This window comes from Palaemon carinicauda, chromosome 1, assembly GCF_036898095.1.
Source record: "Palaemon carinicauda isolate YSFRI2023 chromosome 1, ASM3689809v2, whole genome shotgun sequence".
Lineage (NCBI taxonomy): Eukaryota > Metazoa > Arthropoda > Malacostraca > Decapoda > Palaemonidae > Palaemon > Palaemon carinicauda.
The window spans coordinates 295,856,275-295,878,156 of NC_090725.1; the positions used below are offsets into that span (position 1 = coordinate 295,856,275).

A 21,882-nucleotide genomic window follows, 5' to 3' on the forward strand; every position below is an offset into this window, starting at 1 on the left:
ATTGCAGGTTTGTCGTGTAGTTTCTCAATTCGATGATGTTTGCCTAACGCACTTTCGAAACATTCTGAAAAGCCGTACGAAGCAATTATCTATCGATGCTTTCTTTAAAAAAACTGCGAAGCGAACTCGCGATGAAGAGGATGTAAGTGAACCGAAAAAAACGGCAAAGAGTAAAGAGGAAGAAAGTGAAACACAGAAAACGGAAAAGAGTGAAGCAAAAGAAATTCACTCAATTTTAAATGTAAGTGATAGTGATTAAAATTACGTAATCATCAAAAAGAAAAAAAGAAAATGTAAAAAAAAATATAAAATATAAAAAAAAAAAAAAAAAAATAAGCTAAGTTATGTTAAAGTTCACTTAGTGTAAGTTAGAATAAGTTACAGTAGTGTTACGTTTATCGTAGTTAACCTCTCTACCTCCTCGCCGTCCGTCCGTCTCCTCTCTCCTCTCTGCGTAGCGAAGACGAACAACACCTGCGCTGGAGTTTCTAAGGTAAAGTGACGCTAAAAACCCGTTTCTTATTTATCATTTTTTGCTAATTCTTCTTATTTACATGTCTATTCTTCTTATTTACATGTCTATTATCTAATTTAGTGTTCATTATTCTCATGGGAAAATTATGTGTAGTGGTTTATTAAGAAGTTATCATAGGTTTTTGGGCTCAACCACGGATTAATCCTATTTCAATGTATTCTTATGGGAAAATTCGTTTCGACATCCGAACAATTTCTACATCCGAAGTTGGTTCTGGAACGGATTAAATTTGTATGTAGAGGTTCCACTGTATTTAGAAATCTGCGATGTACTAAAGAGAACGATAGGTGAATTGTGATATGGCAAGGGATTACTGTAAATACCAAAGAAATATAGTCTCCCCTACTCCAGGGCCAGTGTATCAACGTACATAGCGTGGACTCGGTGTGTATAAGAGACTCCCCTACTCCGGGGCCAGCGTATCAAACGTACATAGCGTGGACTCGGTGTGTATAAGAGACTCCCCTACTCCAGGGCCAGCGTATCAAACGTACATAGCGTGGACTCGGTGTGTATAAGAGACTCCCCTACTCCAGGGCCAGCGTATCAAACGTACATAGCGTGGACTCGGTGTGTATAAGAGACTCCCCTACTCCAGGGCCAGCGTATCAAACGTACATAGCGTGGACTCGGTGTGTATAAGAGACTCCCCTACTCCAGGGCCAGCGTATCAAACGTACATAGCGTGGACTCGGTGTGTATAAGAGACTCCCCTACTCCAGGGCCAGCGTATCAAACGTACATAGCGTGGACTCGGTGTGTATAAGAGACTCCCCTACTCCAGGGCCAGCGTATCAAACGTACATAGCGTGGACTCGGTGTGTATAAGAGACTCCCCTACTCCTGGGCCAGCGTATCAACGTTAATAGCGTGGACTCGGGGTGTATAAGAGAGACCTTCAAGTTCAGGCACTATTGAAGGTGACACAGCACATCTAACACTGAAAACATCTTGTTACTGGTGACACATCATTACCACGTCATCAGGAACCACAACTACAGCTGGAGAATATGCCACTTATGCTTCACTTTACACTCCACTGCCATTTTCCATTACAAAGTGAGAATCAATTGTCCTGCTCTCCTGAGCAAAACTAGGGAAAACCATACATACAGTATTATGTTTTCCTTTGTCAAAACTCCTTTTGTGGGGTTAATGTGCTGTGTGGTCTCCAAAGACTACTACCAGAGTATTAACTTGGTATACTCGTACAACACTGAGGACAACTGTCTACCATTTAGCAACAATATAAAACAACTTACAGATGTTTGTATAGATAAGAAAAAATAACAAGTCTGACTCTCATCTTATAGGGGAAGGCTTTAGAGAATACTGGATGCCTATTATCATGCTTCTGCTTTAGGACCTGGCTGAATTAGTCCGCCTTCTTTCTAGGTTAAGCCAAGAACCACACATGAATGTTGTGGCACTTGGATTTGTTTCAGGTATTGTTTAATAAACACCCACCCCTAAAGCTCTGGATGAACAGAAAATTATTTTAGTATTTACAAAAAGGCTAGTGAAGCAGTAATTACTCTCACTTTGTAAAGTTACAAGAATGGAGAAAGGAGCAGCTTTTATAATAAGGAAAGGTTGTTAGAATATGGACAAGCCCTATTAAAAGGGACTTGCTGGTCTGAGTATTTTGGGTGTGAATCACTGTAAAGGTTTAAAGGCCGCTCATGAATGGCAACGGCAAGGGACAGTGACATTGCCCTATCAAGCAGGACAATCCCCTGGAGACTGACCATATACTGTATACGTATGATCAGTGCCCAAGCCCCCTCTCTACCCAAGCTAGGACAACCAAGGAGGGCCAGGCAATGGCTGCTGATGACTCAGGCTCTCCCCAAACCCCCATCCTTAGCTCACAAGGATGGTGAGGTTGCAGTGACCAAAGAAACTAACGAGTTTGAGCGGGGCTAGAACCCCAGTCTGGCGTTCACTAGTCAGGGACATTACCACTTTGGCCACCAAGCCCTAAGTATAATTGCAGTGTAGACAGCAAACAGGTTACTATCCTCCGACACCAGATCCCATCTCTAAAGAGATTTCTGGTTTTGTCTATAAAATAGAAGGCCCAAGATCAGGATTAGGAAATGACCTAAGCTGTAGAGGTGGTTCTTGATAATGATGTCTCACCAATTGGTAGAAAGTTTCAATGTTGGAGGTGTTGTGACAGATTTAATAGTAGCTGAAATTGAAGGCCTTTCTTATGCACACTGAGTCAGTGCTTTGAAAGTTGATACACTGGCCCTCGGGCAGGGCAGACAATTCTTCTCTAGTATCTATTCCGTATCAAATTCCCTGTTCTAGCATTTTACAAGAGTCCTTGGAGACAACACAGTATAGAAATTTCCTTTTCTTTAAGCTACGATAATTTCATGTTTATTCAGGCATTAAAATATTAAATAAAAATCATCATTATCAAAATTTGTAAATTCTTATCATATAAGTGTGCCATACATTCCCTTAACTATGCACATGAGCTATAAAAAGTTCTCTTTATTTCTGAAAGATATTTCCCATAGTTGGGAACTTCATTGGATTTAAGGGAAAATGGATATTAACTCTTTTACCCCCAGGCTATTTTGAAATTTCCAACCCTTAACCCCCAGGGGGTTATTTTTTTCCCATCACATTTTGCAGTATATATATTTTTAAATTGCTCTAATAGCCTTAATTCTTGTCATAGAGAGGTCAGGTTGGTCTCATTCTCTTGGAAAATGCCTGAAGTTTCTAAAAAAATTATAAAAAATATGCAAAAAAAAATTTAAATAGCAGTTTTTTGCAAGAACGTACCGGTACGTCTATGGGGGTGAAGGGATGAGTTTTGTGAAACGTACCAGTACGTCCTTTGGGGGTAAAAGGGTTAATTTGAGTAGGATGCAAAGATTCTGTACAACCCTGCATTATGCTAGACTACCAATACTTACCGAAGACTGGTGTGGTTGAACCTGCACTTGTATATGATTGGCAAGAGAGGAGTTTTCACTTTCAAAACTTGTAGAGCTGGGAGTAATTGATGTTTGCTGGGGATTCGTGGTATTCTGTACAACTCGTAGCCCGCTGCTTTTTCCTACAAAAGAAAAAGAAAAAGTTTTTAAAGTAATTTGTATGTTTCCTAACTATACAAACCTGAGTCCTTGAATAAGAGTATGACTTCAGAAAGCTGGAAAGGCTCTTAAAAATTTAACAATACAGTTATTACTACTGACAGGCAACTTGGCACTCACTTTTGACCTAGGCCTGGGACTAGCTGGGAAGTTGAGGTGGGAAGAGTAACTTAAATGAACTTAGCTTTGTATAGTTTGAAAAACAGCAAATTACTTTTAAAAAATGACTAAAACGCCAATAAAAGCACAGAAGAACGAAAGTAAAAGCACACAGCAATAGCACTAATCACTCGTAAAGAAAGCAAAGTCCATGTGGTAACCAGGTGGCGATGAACACAAAGGGGGTCGCACTGAGAATTGAGGAGCGGCGTGTGATAACACGACGCGACCAGAAAACTTACTGAAGAATACGACCTGGCTAACATGCGGCCTACCCTGGGCATTGCCCTCGGGGCACGTTTTCCCCCGCGAGGCCTATCACTATAGAAAATGGGAGTAGGGTAAACTACACAAAACTCTGGTCGTTTGAGAGGAGGTTCCAGTAACTCCTAAGAAAGTGTTTCGAGGTAAGTCTCGGTGTCGGAACAAATGATTTATTCTTAAGCAAATACAAACCATTATCCTTTAAAAAGAGTTTCAACCTTAAGGGGGCGGAAGTCTCTGTGAACCACATTCTGGCTGGTTCAACTTTCCAGGGAAAACCCCCTGTATAAGAGTGAAGGGGATGACTCCTGCCAACCTGTTAATGGTCTGAACATGGAAATTGATATTAGAAAAGTATAAAAATTATCAAATGAATCTCAGTTAAAATAAAAAGCCAGGGTTATTTTAGACTTCTTCCAGTACATACATATTATGCTGTCGGTTAAAACTAGAGATCAGCTGACAAAAGTGAAAATGGTGTTATGCCATATCCAATTGACACTTTTTAAGGAGACAAATATTGATCAGCTGATAAAATTGAATGCCGTGTTTTTGTTTATATTTCTTTCACTCACGTAAAGCTAGGAACTGCTCACCTAATTAACAACATAGTGATATTAATTTCATTCCTTAACTAAGGGTTATTAAATATAATACAGTAATGCACAGTTAATAGTTATTAATTTCAGGTAAAATAAAGTTAATTTCATTAAAATATGAAAAAGGTTGGGGACTTAGGGTCCACATTAAGCAGAATTACCATACTGTATATTTCTATGGGAAAAATTTGTTTCCTAGGAGCAAATTTTGCATACGTGGCTGTTTTCATATACTAAATAGCATTGGTTTAGGCACACACCAAGAGTGAAAGGAAAATGGTCACGGGAGACCCTACATTCTTATACAGTACTGTAATACAGTCAATTCTTGATATTCATGATTAATTAATTTAAGCCAAATTTACACACATGAAACAATTATTCTTATAAAAATACAGACTAATGTAAGTTTCTAATTTGGACCCTAAGTCCCCAATTTTTTTCATATTTCAACTAAATTATTAAGGGGACTGTCCGCCATGGTGTTTGACATAACTTTAAAAAATAGAAAAATGTTTTATTGTTTCTATGTACTGTATACAGAAACATGACGTACATGCTTTCCAAGAGTTTCAGCCATTTATTTTTACAAATAATGAAGATAGAGCGGTCTTTAAATGATGACGTCGTCCTTACTGCATCGTCTGCATGACTGAGTTTGACAGAATCATCTTTGCGTGTTTATTTTTGCATATATATATATATATATATATATATATATTTCTGGGCTCGAACCTGTGCCGCCCAGTGAATAAGCTCCATTTAGCACTTATTCTTAGGTAATTTACTGCTAAATATACCAGAGAAAAAATGTAAAGGAGTGCTAGGTTAACTAGCTCGCTCACCTATTGGTGTCGGTATAAAATTGGGCGTATAATCCAGAGGTCCCGCACTATTTAGATTCATCCACGACAAAAACCCCAATAGAGGAGAGCCGTTCAACCTCACTCGGCACTACTAACACTGCATCCGCTCAGAACCCAACTCCTTTTAGCACGTCTTGTGTTGTAACCCGCTTTTTTGTTGTGCTCTCGTTTTTCCACTTATTTTCACTGGATTATGGCTTCTTCGTCGGTTTCCCAGGAGACACCGTCTAAGTTAAGTACCATGCCTGGTTTTGCTGTGTTTTGAGCAACCTAGATCGTTTAATATTTAAATTATAGGGGTTTATTCTCTTCGTTCATATCGATCTTGCTTGATTCCACTTACAGTTGGTACTCCTGTTTTGAGAGCTTTTAGTTTCACTCGCAGTGTTACTATATGTATTATTTTTATTATTAAATTTTATTTGTTATTGTGGATATTCATTATTTAGCGTTTAGAACCCTCGTGGTTCACTTTTTGGGCCGATATCATTTACGTATCGTTATGGCTGCCGACCTTCGTTGCTAGGCGGCAATGTTATTTTTTAAGCCATCAGGTGTGTCTTTTGTGATTTAATTATTATGTTGCATGCCTTGCCCAAAAATTTTTATGTGTTTATTTATATATTTTCAACGCTATCACTATTATAATGAATATTTGTGCTATTACTCCGTTTGATCTGTCTGGTTGGGGATCGTCAGTTGGTAGCCCTGCTGCTCCGTATCACGTGATCCTCCCCCATGCTCCCCCTCTCGCTAGGTGGGCGGCTAGGCTTCTCTCCCCCCCTCCCCAAGGGGACCGTTGCCTTCCCTCCTTTTAGAGGGGGTAGTTCAGTGTTTATGGACTTTGTCCTCCGGGTGTCCCGGCGGGTTCGTCTCTGTCTAGTCTGGTTGGCCACCGGTCAACAGAGTTGGATCCCGGTGCACCCTATTTTATATTCACTTATCACACTGGTTTATGTTATACGAAACCCTCTGGGTTCGGTTGGCGGTTCTTATCTACAGTTCCGCCCCCCTATTAATTTATAACAGTTCCTATGATTATATATGATTATATATGACAGATTACTATCTCGGAGTTCCTATATGAATTGGTTTATGGATATACTTTTATTTCCCGGCCCGGGGCTTATCCTCGCCCCGGGAAATCAGACACCATGTGTCTTAATTTCTTGTTGTTGCATCCTTTTTTATGCTCCCGGCTCGACCGGAATGGATTGCTATACTTTAGTCTTAAGCTAGACTTATGTTTAGGGCCGGGTCCTCCGGACCCGCCCCTACTTAAGAATATTACAGTTAAGCTCTAATCTTGTGTTAGGCTTATGTTAGGCCCGGGTCCTCCGGACCCGCCCCTACTTAAGAGAATTACAGTTTCTCATATACTATTCTTTTTATAGATGGTGCATTGTCAGACGACGGCCTGTGCGGCTGTTCTACATCAGCCCTGCGGCCATACAGTCTGTCGGTCTCACGCCCTCTGCGGAGTGCAGCTGGAGGATGTCGTGGTATGGCACCCGGATAACTGTGTGGTCTGTTTTGACCTCGTTACCACCCTTGGATCTGACTCGGTGAGTCCCGTTGGCTATGTTGCCTTCTTATTTATCTTACCTTTTTTGGCATACATACACTATTTAGTAAGATCTCTATGGTCTTGAAGGACCACTGGGAGTCTTCCCTTTTTTAATTCCCACTATTATTTCAGGCTTCCCCGGAGCAAAAGTCTGCGGCTCGGGCCACACTGAAAGTGTGGGTTGGTGGTTTTGCCCGGAACGTGAAGTCCAAGCGGCCGTACGTCCTCTCCGAGGACTACTGTTCCTTGATTTACCCCAACGCCAAGTCTTCAGCCGCTGTGGCTAGGCATGTTGCAGCTCCCATCATTGCCCACATTGATGCCACCATAGCGGGGTTCATTGATCCAGAGCAGGATCCGTCGGACGCCCCCGGAGATCTAGAAGACAATGTTGCCTCCATGAACCTTGACGTGGAACCCATGTTATTGGATGATCCGGATACAGGTAGGGTGGTAAGTGAGGCAGGTGTTTCCGGCGCTGAGATTCCTATCCTCAGCCCCGCTCTTTCTTCTTCATCTGATCGCTCTTCCTTTCATGGTTTTTCTGGGGACCGTGATTCGTCTCAACGATCACACTCGGTTCCCCCCAAGAATAAGTCTACATCTAGAACCTTACCTAAAGCTCGTAAGCCTCACAAGGCTTCTCATAGTTCTAAGCAGAATACAAACCTGTCATCTAAGGCTTCTGGCTCCTCCTCTAAGTCTCGCGACCCGGGAGTTCATTCCGCCACTCCTGCTGCTAGCCCGGGCCTTTCCGAATCAGCCATGCTTCGCATCGTGTCGGAGATGCAGGCTAAGTTGGTATCAGAGATGCAGTCTAAGATGGACACGATGTTCTCTAACATCGGTCAGAGACTTGGGGCATTAGAGCAAGGTGCTCCGGAGCGAGTCCAAAGCTCTCTCATCCCGGATGCCTCTAAGCTCCCGCCGTTTGCCAAGAATAACCCTTGGCGTATGGCTCTTCATTCCCCGTTCTCAGACGGAATGTTAACTTTGGAGGGTCTTGGCACTCGTCCTCTAGAGGACTTTGAATTCTTTCCTCCTGGTCTGGCATTTCCATTTCATGGTTATGCCAGGCTTACCGAGGAAGCTTTGGTTCGGTTAGACAAGGTCCCCAAAGAGACAGTCATCTTCCCTAAAGAGCAAGCCCAATCTGTGTGGGCCAGATTCCTGAATGACATCGGCTGCACCAACACCATGTTGACGCCTTATAAGAGCTCCTTCACAATGTTCTTAATGGACAAAAACACCGTGACTCCATGTGTCAATAAGGTAGCAGAGCTTGCCTTCCAATATGCTCTGGAGGAGAAGCCCTTGCCTCCCATCCGAGAGGTGGATCCAATCTCCCTCCTTCTTCCTTCAGGCATTGAGTGTTGGGACAACGTCCATACCACCTTTACCTCTGGCAAGCTAGCAGCAGACTGTGCTTCAGTAATGTTTAGTGAGCGGCTTCCCCGTCTCCCGGAATCCCTCATTAAACAGGAGTATGATTCCCGCCTTCGCATTGGCCGTACTCTGAACTTGGCCACATCCACGGAGTCGATAGCCTTGACTTACGATACTGAGAGTATTTTTAAGTCTCTCAACAAGGCTACGTTGCAGTCATTATACTATGACCTGTATGACTTCGCTACTGCTAAACGCAGGTGTCGCAAACATGTCCTGGCTGAGGCGACTATTAGGCATGAACCTAATAAGCTTATCCGGTCCTCCTGTTGGGGTTCAAATCTCTTCCCTGAGGATCTTGTAGAGGAAGTCTTGGCGGAGGCCACTAGAGTCAATCAGAGCCTTAAAGCCCGTTGGGGCTTGACCCCTAAACGTAAATATGACCACGCAAATTACCAGGCCCGGGGTAGGAAGAAGCTCCGTCCATATACCTCCACCCAGTTCAGGCAACAGCAGAGTGGTTCGTCCAATTTCCGGCTGCCTCTTCCCCCATCTCCTGTTGCCCCTGCACAGCCTTCCACCTCTCAGGCTCCTTCGGACGACTATGTCACCGTTCTGCTCCCTAAGAGCCAGCTTTCCGGTGCCTCCGCCACTTCTCCTGCCTTTAACCAGTCTTACGAGGCTCATAGCTCTTCCCAGAGTTATGGTAGAGGTAGAGGCTACCACCGTGGTTCTAACCAGAACAGAGGCAGGGGAAGATTCTTTCGCAGGGGAAAGAACTTCCGAGGCGGTCGTGGAGGCAACTCCTCAAACCAATACTGAGGTGCAGCAGGTAGGGGGGAGGCTCTATGCCTTCCGCAACAAATGGAGGTTCAGTCCCTGGGCTTTCAGTATCATCTCCAAGGGACTGGGGTGGAGTTGGATTCAAGGGCCTCCTCCTCCGAACAAATTTCATCAACATTCCACTCCGGACCTGGTCGAATTTGTCCAGGATCTTTTACAAAAGAACGCCATACAAGAAACGAAACACCTGAAGTTTCAAGGTCGGCTGTTCAGTGTCCCGAAGAAGGATTCGGACAAGAGAAGAGTGATTCTAGACCTATCCCTTCTCAACTTGTCCATTCAATGCGACAAGTTTCGAATGCTTACCGTCTCGCAGGTGCGGACCTTACTTCCCCGTGGGGCCGTCACCACCTCTATCGATCTTACAGACGCCTATTATCACGTCCCGATAGCGAGACACTTTCGTCCGTATCTAGGCTTCCGCTTAGGGGACAAAAGTTACTCCTTCAAGGTGATGCCTTTCGGGCTCAACATCCCCCCAAGGATCTTCACAAAGTTAGCAGAAGTCGCTGTTCAGGAACTCAGAAATCAGGGGATTCAAGTAGTAGCCTATCTGGACGACTGGCTCATTTGGTCAGACACCTCCCAAAATTGCCTAACAGCCACTCACAAAGTCATCCAATATCTTCAATCTCTAGGCTTCCAGATCAACTTCAAGAAGTCCCGTCTTCTTCCAAAATCGAAGTTCCAATGGCTCGGCCTGCAATGGGATCTTATATCTCATACTCTGTGTCTTCCCAAACCCAAGAGGTTAGAGATTGCAAGGAACACCAAACGCTTTCTCAAAGACAAAGTAAGTTCCAGACGACTCCAAGAGAGGATTCTGGGGTCCCTTCAGTTTGCCTCAGTGACGGATCTTCTTCTGAAGGCAAAATTGAAAGATATCAATCGTGTCTGGCGTTCGAGGGCGAACCGGAAGCTCCGGGACAGGAAAGTCCGCCTTCCTCCCATTCTACGGGAAAGACTTCTTCCTTGGACAAGAGCCAACAGTCTGTCAAAGTCAGTTCCCCTTCGATTTCTGCCTCCGAAGTTAATCATTCACATGGACGCATCCCTATCAGGTTGGGGCGGCTATTCTCAGCTCAGGAAAGTTCAAGGTCTTTGGTCTCCCTTGTTCCGCCAATTTCACATCAATGTGCTGGAGGCCATGGCAGTTCTTCTAACCCTGAAACGTCTCGCTCTACCCAAGAGACAACACCTTCGTCTGGTCCTCGACAGCGAAGTGGTGGTCCGCTGCCTCAACAGAGGCGGGTCAAAGTCAGGGCCTCTGAACCATGTTCTAGTAGCCATATTCTCTCTAGCAGCCTTGAACCGTTGGCATCTTTCAGCTGTCCACCTGGCGGGAGTCCGGAATGTAGTGGCAGACGCCCTGTCCCGGACCTCCCCTCTAGAATCGGAATGGTCACTCGATCTAAAGTCATTTCGGTGGATTCTCTCTCGGGTTCCTGGGCTCCAAGTGGACCTCTTCGCCACGGAGTCCAACCACAAATTGAGAGTATATGTGGCTCCCAATCTAGACCCTCAGGCTTACGCCACAGACGCCATGTCACAGAATTGGGACATCTGGAAAAAGATTTATCTCTTTCCCTCGGTGAATCTTTCACTGAAAGTTCTAGACAAGCTGAGATCCTTCAAGGGACAAGTAGCCTTGGTCGCACCCAACTGGCCCAAGAGCAACTGGTATCCTCTCCTGCGAGAGTTGAGACTATATCCTCACCCGATACCCAATCCGGTTCTGTCCCAGATAGTACAAACACGCGTTGTGTACGCTTTCTCAAACATTCAGAGCGCCCTAACTTTATGGACTTTATGAAGTTTGCGGCCATGCATGGTGCCAATATTGATCCTCAAAACACCCTGTTCCTAGAATCGGATAAACGGGATTCCACCATCCGCCAGTATGACTCTGCAGTTAAAAAGTTGGCAAAATTTTTGATAGACTCAGACGTGCACTGTATGAAATTGAACCTTACAGTCACTTTCTTTAGATCTTTATTAGAATCAGGTCTGGCAGCCAATACTATCACCACTATTAAATCTGCTTTGAAAAAGATCTTCCTAGTGGGTTTTAACATAGACTTAACCGACTCTTTGTTAGCTTCAATTCCGAAAGCCTGTGCCAGACTGAAACCGGTTACTCGTCCTACCCCGGTGACCTGGTTCCTTAATGATGTACTCAAATTGGCTTCTGACACCATTAACAGTTCATGTGATTACATTCCCCTTCTCAGGAAAACGCTTTTCCTGGTGAGCTTGGCTTCCGGGGCAAGAATTTCTGAACTGGCAGCCTTGTCGAGAGACCCGGGTCATATTGAGTTCCTTCCTTCGGGAGAGGTCCTTCTTTCACCTAACAAATTCTTTTTGGCTAAGAACGAAGACCCTCAGAACAGATGGTCCTCCTGGAAAATCGTCCCTCTCACACAAGATCCGTCTCTGTGCCCTGTTACTACTCTTAGGTCTTATTTATCCCGGACCTCCTCTATCTCCTCGGGGCCTCTATTCGTTAGAGAACAAGGTGGTACCATTACCATTAAAGGGATCAGGCAACAAATTTTGTATTTTATTAAACAAGCTAGCCCTGACTCTTTTCCTCTTGCACATGATATCAGAGCGGTTGCTACTTCGGTGAACTTTTTTCACCACATGAATTTTACGGACCTTTCCAGGTATACAGGGTGGAAATCACCGTCAGTGTTCAAGAAACACTACCTTAAACATTTGGAAGCCTTAAAATTTTCTACAGTAGCTGCAGGGAGCGTAGTTACTCCCAGGTAACTCACAGGTTAATTCCTTGTCTCTTTATCTCTCCCTCTTACCTGCCTCATTTATACCCTATTTGTATTCGTTGGTCTCGCACCTGAATACTGTTATTATATTTGTAAATTTTTAACTCCTGAGTATCTGTATATATTATCACTCACGGCATTATTATACCTTACCTTATTTGTCAATTGTCTACCAAGTGGATTTATGTTCATTTTAAGATACCCTTATAATTATTTTTGGCACTCATCTCTGATTAAAGCAACTTGTTTTTCCCTTACGCTTATATTTTTTCCTTTATTTTGCAAGTTTGGTGACATTTCTCTTGTATATATTCACTGGGCGGCACAGGTTCAAGCCCAGAAAAGGGATTTTGACGTAGGAAAAATCTATTTCTGGGCGAGGGACCTGTGCCGCCCAGTGAACCCTCCCAGCTCCTCTCCCTTGGAGTCCCCAAACTTTGGGTGCTAAGGAGTTGGGTTCTGAGCGGATGCAGTGTTAGTAGTGCCGAGTGAGGTTGAACGGCTCTCCTCTATTGGGGTTTTTGTCGTGGATGAATCTAAATAGTGCGGGACCTCTGGATTATACGCCCAATTTTATACCGACACCAATAGGTGAGCGAGCTAGTTAACCTAGCACTCCTTTACATTTTTTCTCTGGTATATTTAGCAGTAAATTACCTAAGAATAAGTGCTAAATGGAGCTTATTCACTGGGCGGCACAGGTCCCTCGCCCAGAAATAGATTTTTCCTACGTCAAAATCCCTTATATATATATATATATATATATATATATATATATATATATATATATAGCAATTTTTTCACTTATGTTTCGAAATCTTGTACGTCTGGCATAGATGGAAGGCATTGGTATGAGGTAAGCAAACGTAAACTATGATCTACGAGAAGACCGGCCAGAGTTTCCAAAGACATATAGAAGTTACGTTGCAGGTGTGTTTGTTTACTTGTAGTTCCTATGTAAATTGTGTTTTCATAACATCCTCGTGAACTCTATAGCAAGGCCAATGTTACCTAAGGTCAAAGAAAGAACAAAAAGTAAGCAGAGAGCGACAACGAAAAAAACAAGAAAAGAGGGAAACAAGAAAAAAGAGTACAAAGCTGGAACATTCTAACTAAAACTCTGGCAACAATGAGAGGACGCTGGCAACTCATGACACCCTACACCAACTGTATTAGTAAACTTAGGGTTTGAATATCTCATTTAGCAAGCCTTTTATCTAAAAAGAGAAAGCAAAAATATTAAAACTGCCAACATTTAAGAGGCAGCAACAGTACATGTGTATTGCTGGCAGCTGATATCAAAAGAGTATCTATTTGGTGTTTATAACTACCATGTTAAATTCTTAACAGCTATTTCAGCTTTTCTGAAGTCATACACTCATTAACGGACAATGGTTTCTATTCATGTAAGAACAGGTATAAAAAATATACAGTACATATTTATGGAAATAAACGTGTTCATTTCAAAACAAACCAATCCCTTTAACCCTGGATAGGTACGGTGGGTCGTACGCGACCCCGAGCGTCAAAAAAAAAAGAGGTTTTTCTCACGTGACTCACCCCCGTGACTGAATTTGTGGGTGATCGACCTGCAGGAGGTGTCTCCCCTACACGCTCTAGTAGTGTCCAGATGTGCATTGCTGTAGCTGTACTCCTTCCCCGATTTCTGAGACGCGTCGGGGTCGAGCGCGACCGAGTTTACCCTTCTAAGGTAATTTGCATAATTATCAAAGTTATTACGTATTATGAAATTGTCGTAGAATGGTGCAACTTGTATAGGTTATCAGTTGTGGAAAGTCTTGGTGGATTGTTTGGCTACCATGTGCATGATTTTTTTTTTAGTTAAAATGTCGTTCATCACCACGAGGACCATTTTACCGCGAGTGCCCCTTTTTCATTTTTTTTCATTTTTTTGCCAAGTCATTTTTCCGTAAGATATTGCCAAATAGTGTCGTAAAACTTTTGCTTGTTTAGTGTTGGAAAGTGTGTCTAGATGATCTGGCTACCCATGCGTGACTTTGTTTTTGTCAGATACGACGTAGTTATTGGTATATTGGGTATTTAACTGCGGTTGCCAATTTCTGTTTTTTTTTCAATATTTGTAAAAAATTTTACGTAGTAAGGAATTGCCGTATATTATTCTTTTTTTTCATGTTTATGTGTTAGAAAGTGTGCCTTGATGGTTGGGCTAACACGTGCATGTCTTTTTTTTTATCTGAGATGCCGTATATTAGAATGTTGGGCATTTTACCACGAGTGCCCCTTTTTCATTTTTTTTCATTTTTTTGCCAAGTCATTTTTCCCTAAGATATTGCCAAATAGTGTCGTAAAACTTTTGCTTTTTTAGTGTTGGAAAGTGTGTCTAAATGATCTGGCTACCCATGCGTGACTTTGTTTTTGTCAGATACGACGTAGTTATTGGTATATTGGGTATTTAACTGCGGTTGCCAATTTGTTTTTTTTCAATATTTGTAAAAATTTACTACGTAGTAAGGAATTGCCGTATATTATTGATTTTTTTTTCATGTTTATGTGTTAGAAAGTGTGCCTTGATGGTTGGGCTAACACGTGCATGTCTTTTTTTTTATCTGAGATGCCGTATATTAGAATGTTGGGCATTTTTCCGCGAGTGCCCCTTTTTATTTGTTTTGCATTTTTTTGCTTAGTCATGTTACCGTAAGGAATTGGCAAGTAGTGTCGCAAAACTTATATTTTTATAGTGTTGGAAAGGGTTTCTAGATGATCTGGCTACCCATGCCTATTTCTTTTTTAGCCAGATATGGCGTATATATAAGTATGTGTTTGATTTTCCTGTGATTGCCATTTTTTCGTTTTTTCCCATTTCTTTCAAAATTACTACGTACTAAGGAACTATCACAGAGTAATGATTCATTTATATGTTTATTTGTCGGAAAATGTGCCTTGATGGTTTGCCTAGCACGTGGCTGAAATTTTTTTTTTCTGAAATGCTGTATATTAGAATGGCCATTTTTCCGCGAGTGCCCCTTTTTATTTGTTTTGCATTTTTTTGCTTAGTCATGTTACCGTAAGGAATTGGCAAGTAGTGTCGCAAAACTTATAATTTTATAGTGTTGGAAAGTGTTTCTAGATGATCTGGCTATCCATGCCTATCTTTTTTTTTAAGCCAGATATGGCGTATATATAGGTATGTGTTCGATTTTCCTGTGATTGCCATTTTTTCATTTTTTCCCATTTCTTTCAAAATTACTACGTACTAAGGAACTATCACAGAGTAATGATTCATTTAGATGTTTATTTGTCGGAAAATGTGCCTTGATGGTTTGCCTAGCACGTGGCTGAATTTTTTTTTTCTGAAATGCCGTATATTAGAATGTTAGCCATTTTTCCGCGAGTGCCCCTTTTTATTTGTTTTGCATTTTTTTGCTTAGTCATGTTACCGTAAGGAATTGGCAAGTAGTGTCGCAAAACTTATATTTTTATAGTGTTGGAAAGTGTTTCTAGATGATCTGGCTACCCATGCCTATCTTTTTTTTAGCCAGATATGGCGTATATATAGGTATGTGTTCGATTTTCCGGTGATTGCCATTTTTTCGTTTTTTCCCATTTCTTTCAAAATTACTACGTACTAAGGAACTATCACAGAGTAATGATTCCTCTAGATGTTTATTTGTCGGAAAATTTTGTTTACTTCTTTTTTGATTGAATATCATCAAATTTTTTTAGCTAAAATATTATATTGTTTCACATATTTGTTTTTTTTTCGATTTTATTTCCCTTCAAAAAAATTTTTTGGGTCAGAATTTTAATTTTATAGTCGTAAAATAATCGACAATTATCCAGCAACCCACCATACAATTTTTATGCATATCCAATAATAATTAGATTAGTAAATAACACCTTGAAATTGACATACCCTTCCTACATTTCAAGTGGCAGATTAGGGAGTCTGAGTTAGTGTGGTTGGCGGCCATTTTGTGGACATATCCGAAGCGTAAGTTGCCCTATCTATATATATTCTTGTTCCCTATAGAATTTGTGATATTTTGGTATATTTTTACCTGCATAAATATCATATTATATATTAAATATATGTATTTTTTTACGAAATTTCTAAGTACTCAAAAAATTACCTTTAGATATGGCCCCTGATATAAATGTAATTTACAAAATAATGGAGATTTTTTTTACATATTTCTATTTTAGGATAACATAAGTTTATTCCCTAAAAAAATTAGCCACTTCCTATTTCCTTTGGGTACCCAAAAAAATTCATGAAATTTGGACAAATTTTTTTGGCCAAAAAAAGTTACCCTTTTTTTCTCATTTCAGATCTTCACCTCCATGGGTCTGACTTCATCCAAAATACATCAAGATGTGTCCTAAACATTCAAGAATCAATTCCTAAAAGGATTTGTGTATATATGTATAAACTTTTTTTTTATGAATTTTTATGTCAGGTCTTTTTTTTTTTTACTTAATTTTTTAAAATATTTATAATAAATAGTTTTTCTGCAGATGAGTAGTATTTATCTTTACAGTTGTTTTAAGCATTCATTGAAGTTTTTTTTGGCAAAAGAAAAAAAAAGGTTACTGCAAAAACTGATTTTTCAAGAATTTTTTTTGGCGTCGGGGTCGTTCGCGTCCGAGTATACCCTTAAACGGGTGTCCGAGGAGCGTACCTATCCAGGGTTAATAACAGTCTGCTATTCAAATTCAGAGACAAAATTTAAGCATGACTCTTAATCTAAGTGGTAAGAAATATTCCCTCAATATGGAGATACTGTGTCAAGTTCAATAGTGCCTTAACTCAAAGGTCTCTCTTATACACACTAATTCCCTGTTTTGTACTTTGATACACTGACCATAGAGTAGGGGAGACAATATTTCTTTGTTATTTATGTCAGACTGGATTCCTTGTTCTAACCTTTCACAGGAAAGTCCTTGGAAACCACACAGTACTTTAACCCAAAAATTATCTAAATGTAGGAAATCTTGTTCCCTTCATAAATTAGTTAGCTAGTGATAGCAGGATTAGTAGATAGAAAAAAGCGAAGGGTTAGGAATTGCGGGTGGGTTGCGAGTTGTCTAACCCAAATGATGCTGAATTGGCAAACTTTCTAGATCCAAATGTATTCTTGAAATATCCGCTGAGATAGTACTGCTAGAGAGTTATTGGGTCCTTTGACTTGCCAGATAGTACTACATTGGATCCCTCACTCTGATTAAGGTTCATTTTGTCTTTGCCTACACATACACCGAGTATTCTGGCCTATTCTTTCCACATTCTCCTGTCCTTATACACCTCACAAGACTGAGATTACTAAACAGTTCTTCTTTGCTCAAAGGATTAACTACAGCAATACAATTGTTCAGTGGCTACCTTCCTCTTGGTAAGGGTAATAGAGACTCTTTCGCTATGATAAGCAGCTAATCTAGAAGAAGGACACTCCAAAATCAAACCATTGTTCTCTAGTCTTGGGTAGTGCCATAGGGTCTACCATGGCCTGCCACTGTCTTTGATTAGAGTTCTATTGCTTGAGGGCACACTCGAGGACGCTGTTCAATCCTATTTCTTTCCCTCTTGTTTTTTTTAAGCTTTTATAGTTTATATATGAAAGATCTAATTTAATATTGTTACTGTTTTTAAAATATTTCATTTTGATTGTTTATTACTTTTCTTGTAGTTTACTTATTTCCTTGTTTCCTTTCCTCAGTGGGCTATTTTTCCCTGTTGGAGCCCTTGGGCTTATAGCAGCTTGCTTTTCCAACTAGGATTATAGCTTAGCTTGTAATAAAAATAAAAATAATAATAATAATAATAATAATAATAATAATACCATGATTGTTTATTGCATACCTTTAATGAATTTAAAAAAAAAAAGCTAAAATGATTCATTTGTTATTGTCTATAAGAAAAAATTTTGAAAGTTTTCATAAGTCATATAGTTCTACAATAAGTCCTTACTTTATAAATTCAATACAGTACTGTACCTAAACGGTTTACCCTTCTGTTGCACATCAGCAGAGAAAAACAAGGGCAAGAGCTTGAAATGCCAAGCACAAGCAAACATCTAATTTTTTTCAATGTTCTTCATCAACACAAAGGTAAGGTAGCAGGAAATGTTACAACTTAAATTAGCTTAAAATCATCTCTGTTTTTTAAAACATGAAAAACAATACCCAGTAACTTTGCCTCTTAACAACCTTTCAGTAAGCCCTATGAGATTATCAGATACTATTAAGGTTTGGCCTTCTCATTAGCAGAAATGTCTAAATCTTCCAAAGACCTAAAACAATTCTATATGTCCAACCTTAGGTTTGAAGAGGAGATATCTAAATGGCACGAGACCTCTGGTTGTGGTTTTCACGCCCCAGTCACTATATACCGACACCTATTTAGGTGAGTAAGCTGGGTTCATCCCTGGCATTCCTATGCAACTTTTTTCTCTGATAATACATAGCAGTTATATACCTTAAAAATGATGCTAAAGGAGCATTTCACAGAGCGGCACAGGTCTCTCACCCAGAAATAGATTTTTCCTTCGTCAAAATCCCTTTATACCCTAATCTTTCAATGCAAGATATTTATCTACAAAATGCATCCCTTTTAAAAAGGTAGTCATAAAATACAGGCACACAAGAAAAAATAAAAGCATAACAATTTGATAAGTAGATATCTCATAAGCAGAGGGACTACTAAAATACAGTTTGACTAACCTGAACAATGGTCTCGTTTATGGACCATGAAATGGTCAAGAGAAGAAAATTTCTGCTTACATCTGCCACACTGGAATACATCATCATCGTCCAAGGGAATGCTTTCACCTGAAAAATCAGTTAGATATTCAGCCTTTATGTTTATTTTACACAATAAAATAAAATAAAAAAAATTATGCAAGGATTAAACTATGGTCATAATGTCTTTATTTACAGATAGAAGCATTGAAGTTATAAGGATGGGAATTCAAACTATTCAATAATAATAATGATACAGTATATTTTAAGCCATTTGTATTTTTCCTAGCTATATAAACCTTAGTACTATTAATATAGGCGTACAGTATTATCCAATACATGCTGGAACAGTCATTCCATCATTAACATAGTAGTTAAGTAACAACATATGGGTGAAGGGATCCACCTACCCGAGTGACTGAGTCAAGCAAGCTTCTCTCTGGCAAATAGATGCATGTGACATGCCTGGACCAAAAGCCTGCATGTGAGGGCAGCCGCGTTTATGCTAATCTTTCTCTTTGTGGCCTCATGGACCTACAAGATGGGGAAAGGGTAAGAACAGTTCCCTCTATCCCCAAAACTATGGTGAAAGTGGACAACCATGATTCACCTCTGCCTCCCTAGTGTCTATGCTCGGTCTTGGCAGGGACTAAGAGTCAACAACTGGAGCAAAAGCAGCAGGTTTTAAACTAGGCCCATATTCAAGTAAAGTAATTTCAGTGGTATTAGTCACTAAGTGAGCTCCGTCACTCTCTAACGAATGAGAGGGGAAGTCGTCAGAAGATCAGTATGACTTCTTGCAAGACACTTGTTTTCTTCTTCTTCTTCTTGAGAGAAGAAGGATCTGAAGATGGGAAGAGTGGTATAGGAAGAAGAAAGGGAGTGAGCTTGCTTCTTCTTCCCTTTGCCCTATGAATCCCTCTCTGTAGCTATCACATGAGGCGGCAAGGTCTGAAGAACTGATGACCATGGCACTACTTCAAAAGATGCCAACAGAGCTTCCTTTACAGTGATTAAAACACGGGTGAGTGGAGTCAAAGGCACAGTGGGAACATTAGGTAGATCCATTGTCAAGGATTTATGCACATTACGCTTGAATGGCACAGGCACTATTGAAGTCTTGGCTGAAGCTAGAGCTGCTGTCAAAACACTCATAAAGGGTGTATCTTGCTAGGGGAAAGATTCACTCCTGATCATCAAAAGCTGTGCACTGATCCAAGGTTAAGGTTCTTCCCCTCAACCTAGCTATTCCCCATACACCAAAGCTGAGCTGTAACCGCATAAAGATAAGCCTAAGAAGGGGTGAGAAAAGAACCAATATGGTTTCTTCAGTGCTAACAAAGGAGCATTCCCTTCTAAGGATACCAATGAAATGTTTCTTGGCCTCTTCCTGTCAAACCTCTCCCACAGCAAAGGAAACATCTCCTTATACTTGTAATGGAGAATCTTCAGCAAAAAAACTCCAGCTACACAAAGAACAGAGGAAGTCTGCACCCACAGTTACGTCCGACATGTCACCAACAATCAATACCTTCCTTACCAGGACTATTCTGCTTGACATCTAGCTTGCATTACAAACCAACTAATTTTGCATCAATAAATATCCAAAAATACATAGAAAAAAAAGTCCAACAGCTTGGTAAAAGTATATGAAAAGTAAAAGTGATGCAACTATCCTCTTTAAAGCCAAACACAGAAGTGGCATGACTTGGTCAAGCTGGATTCCCACAACCATCAGTCATTACCTAACTATGTTTCTGTACTACCTTGTTAATGATAAAATGCCCATTCAATAGAATAAAGGTATTGTTTTTGCATTAGAACAAACTAATGATAATTATTATAACATTAAAAGTATAATCATTCTAACATAGTGTAATGGAAACAAGTCAAAATTCAATATACAGTAGTACTTTACAACAGTATACATTATCCATAAAAGATAAACAATGGATAATAAATTATCCTGAACATCCACTAATTACAGTATTTTGTCTACTTTGCATCACTATATTACACTTACTGATAGTGGTACACGTATTTGAAATTGATGAAGTTAGCTGGCCACAAGATCTGCTCGATGTGGGAGTTGAAGGTGCGCCAGAAATAGTTACAGTGCTCTGGATCAGTCCTGGTGAATCGAGTAACTGTTGCACAATCAATCCATCACTGCTTTCTAGTGTGACACCTGCCAAAAACACCACAATATCAAAATTGAGTAATGGTCAAAATATTTGTTAAAAGACTCAAGTAAAAATTACAATAAAAATTACAATAATGCAGTACACCAACAAAGGAGATGAGAAATTGAAAGAAAAAAATGCTCAATATGACAAATTCGTAGATAATTTGTATTTTTCCTAACTATACAAACCTTAGCTATTTAATATGGGTAATTACTTTCGGCGTAGCTGAAATGACGAGCCATTAGATTTTCAACGAGGGTTTACTACCCCACCGCTAGTTAGCGGGGGGTAGGGAGGGGTAGGGAGGGGTAGCTTGCTACGGCCCCCCTCACACACACCTGTGATTTAGCTCACTTTGCTTAGAGGTAGGACTTTCACGGGGGACAGGGCTGGCGGGCAAGTTTGATTAAATAGCTAAGGTTTGTATAGTTAGGAAAAATACAAATTATCTACGAATTTGTCATTTGTTCCGTAACTGAAATACAAACCACGCTATTTAATATGGGTGACTCACCCCTCAGGTAGGGTGGTAAGTTCCGGCCATTACTGGCTTTGGCTTTTGCCCGAGGACTCAATATTTGAGTGTGTAAGTACTCATTAATAAGGAGTCCCTGCACCTTGCTAGCGTCTTGCTGTGCAAGTGCTGAGGCCTACATAAGCTGTGTGTGAAGGTATGCAGTGTGACACGTCCTAGGAAGTTGACCTGGAGTTCTTTAGATGGAACTCAAGGCTAGGACTTTCCCAATACTACCTCGTCAGGGTATGGGGAAATGACAGTTTTAACTTAATACTAGGAACACAAGGAAGCATGGTTTACCTGCAGTGGTTTGATGTCAGCTATGCAGAGAACCCAGGATG

General features: G+C 40.6%; 1 protein-coding gene across 2 annotated transcripts in view; it reads right to left on the reverse strand.

Moving 5' to 3' along the window:
* LOC137657909 (zinc finger protein 341-like) overlaps positions 1 to 21,882 on the reverse strand; it is a 130,332-nt gene that overhangs the window by 93,511 nt on the left and 14,939 nt on the right. For both annotated transcript variants that reach the window (XM_068392566.1, XM_068392556.1), the window contains exons 2-4: positions 20,862 to 21,026; positions 18,821 to 18,928; positions 3,472 to 3,614 (exon numbers count right to left, since the gene is read on the reverse strand). In XM_068392566.1, the coding sequence (XP_068248667.1) occupies positions 3,472 to 3,614; positions 18,821 to 18,928; positions 20,862 to 21,026 (416 nt within the window). The remainder of the gene's footprint in view (positions 1 to 3,471; positions 3,615 to 18,820; positions 18,929 to 20,861; positions 21,027 to 21,882) is intronic.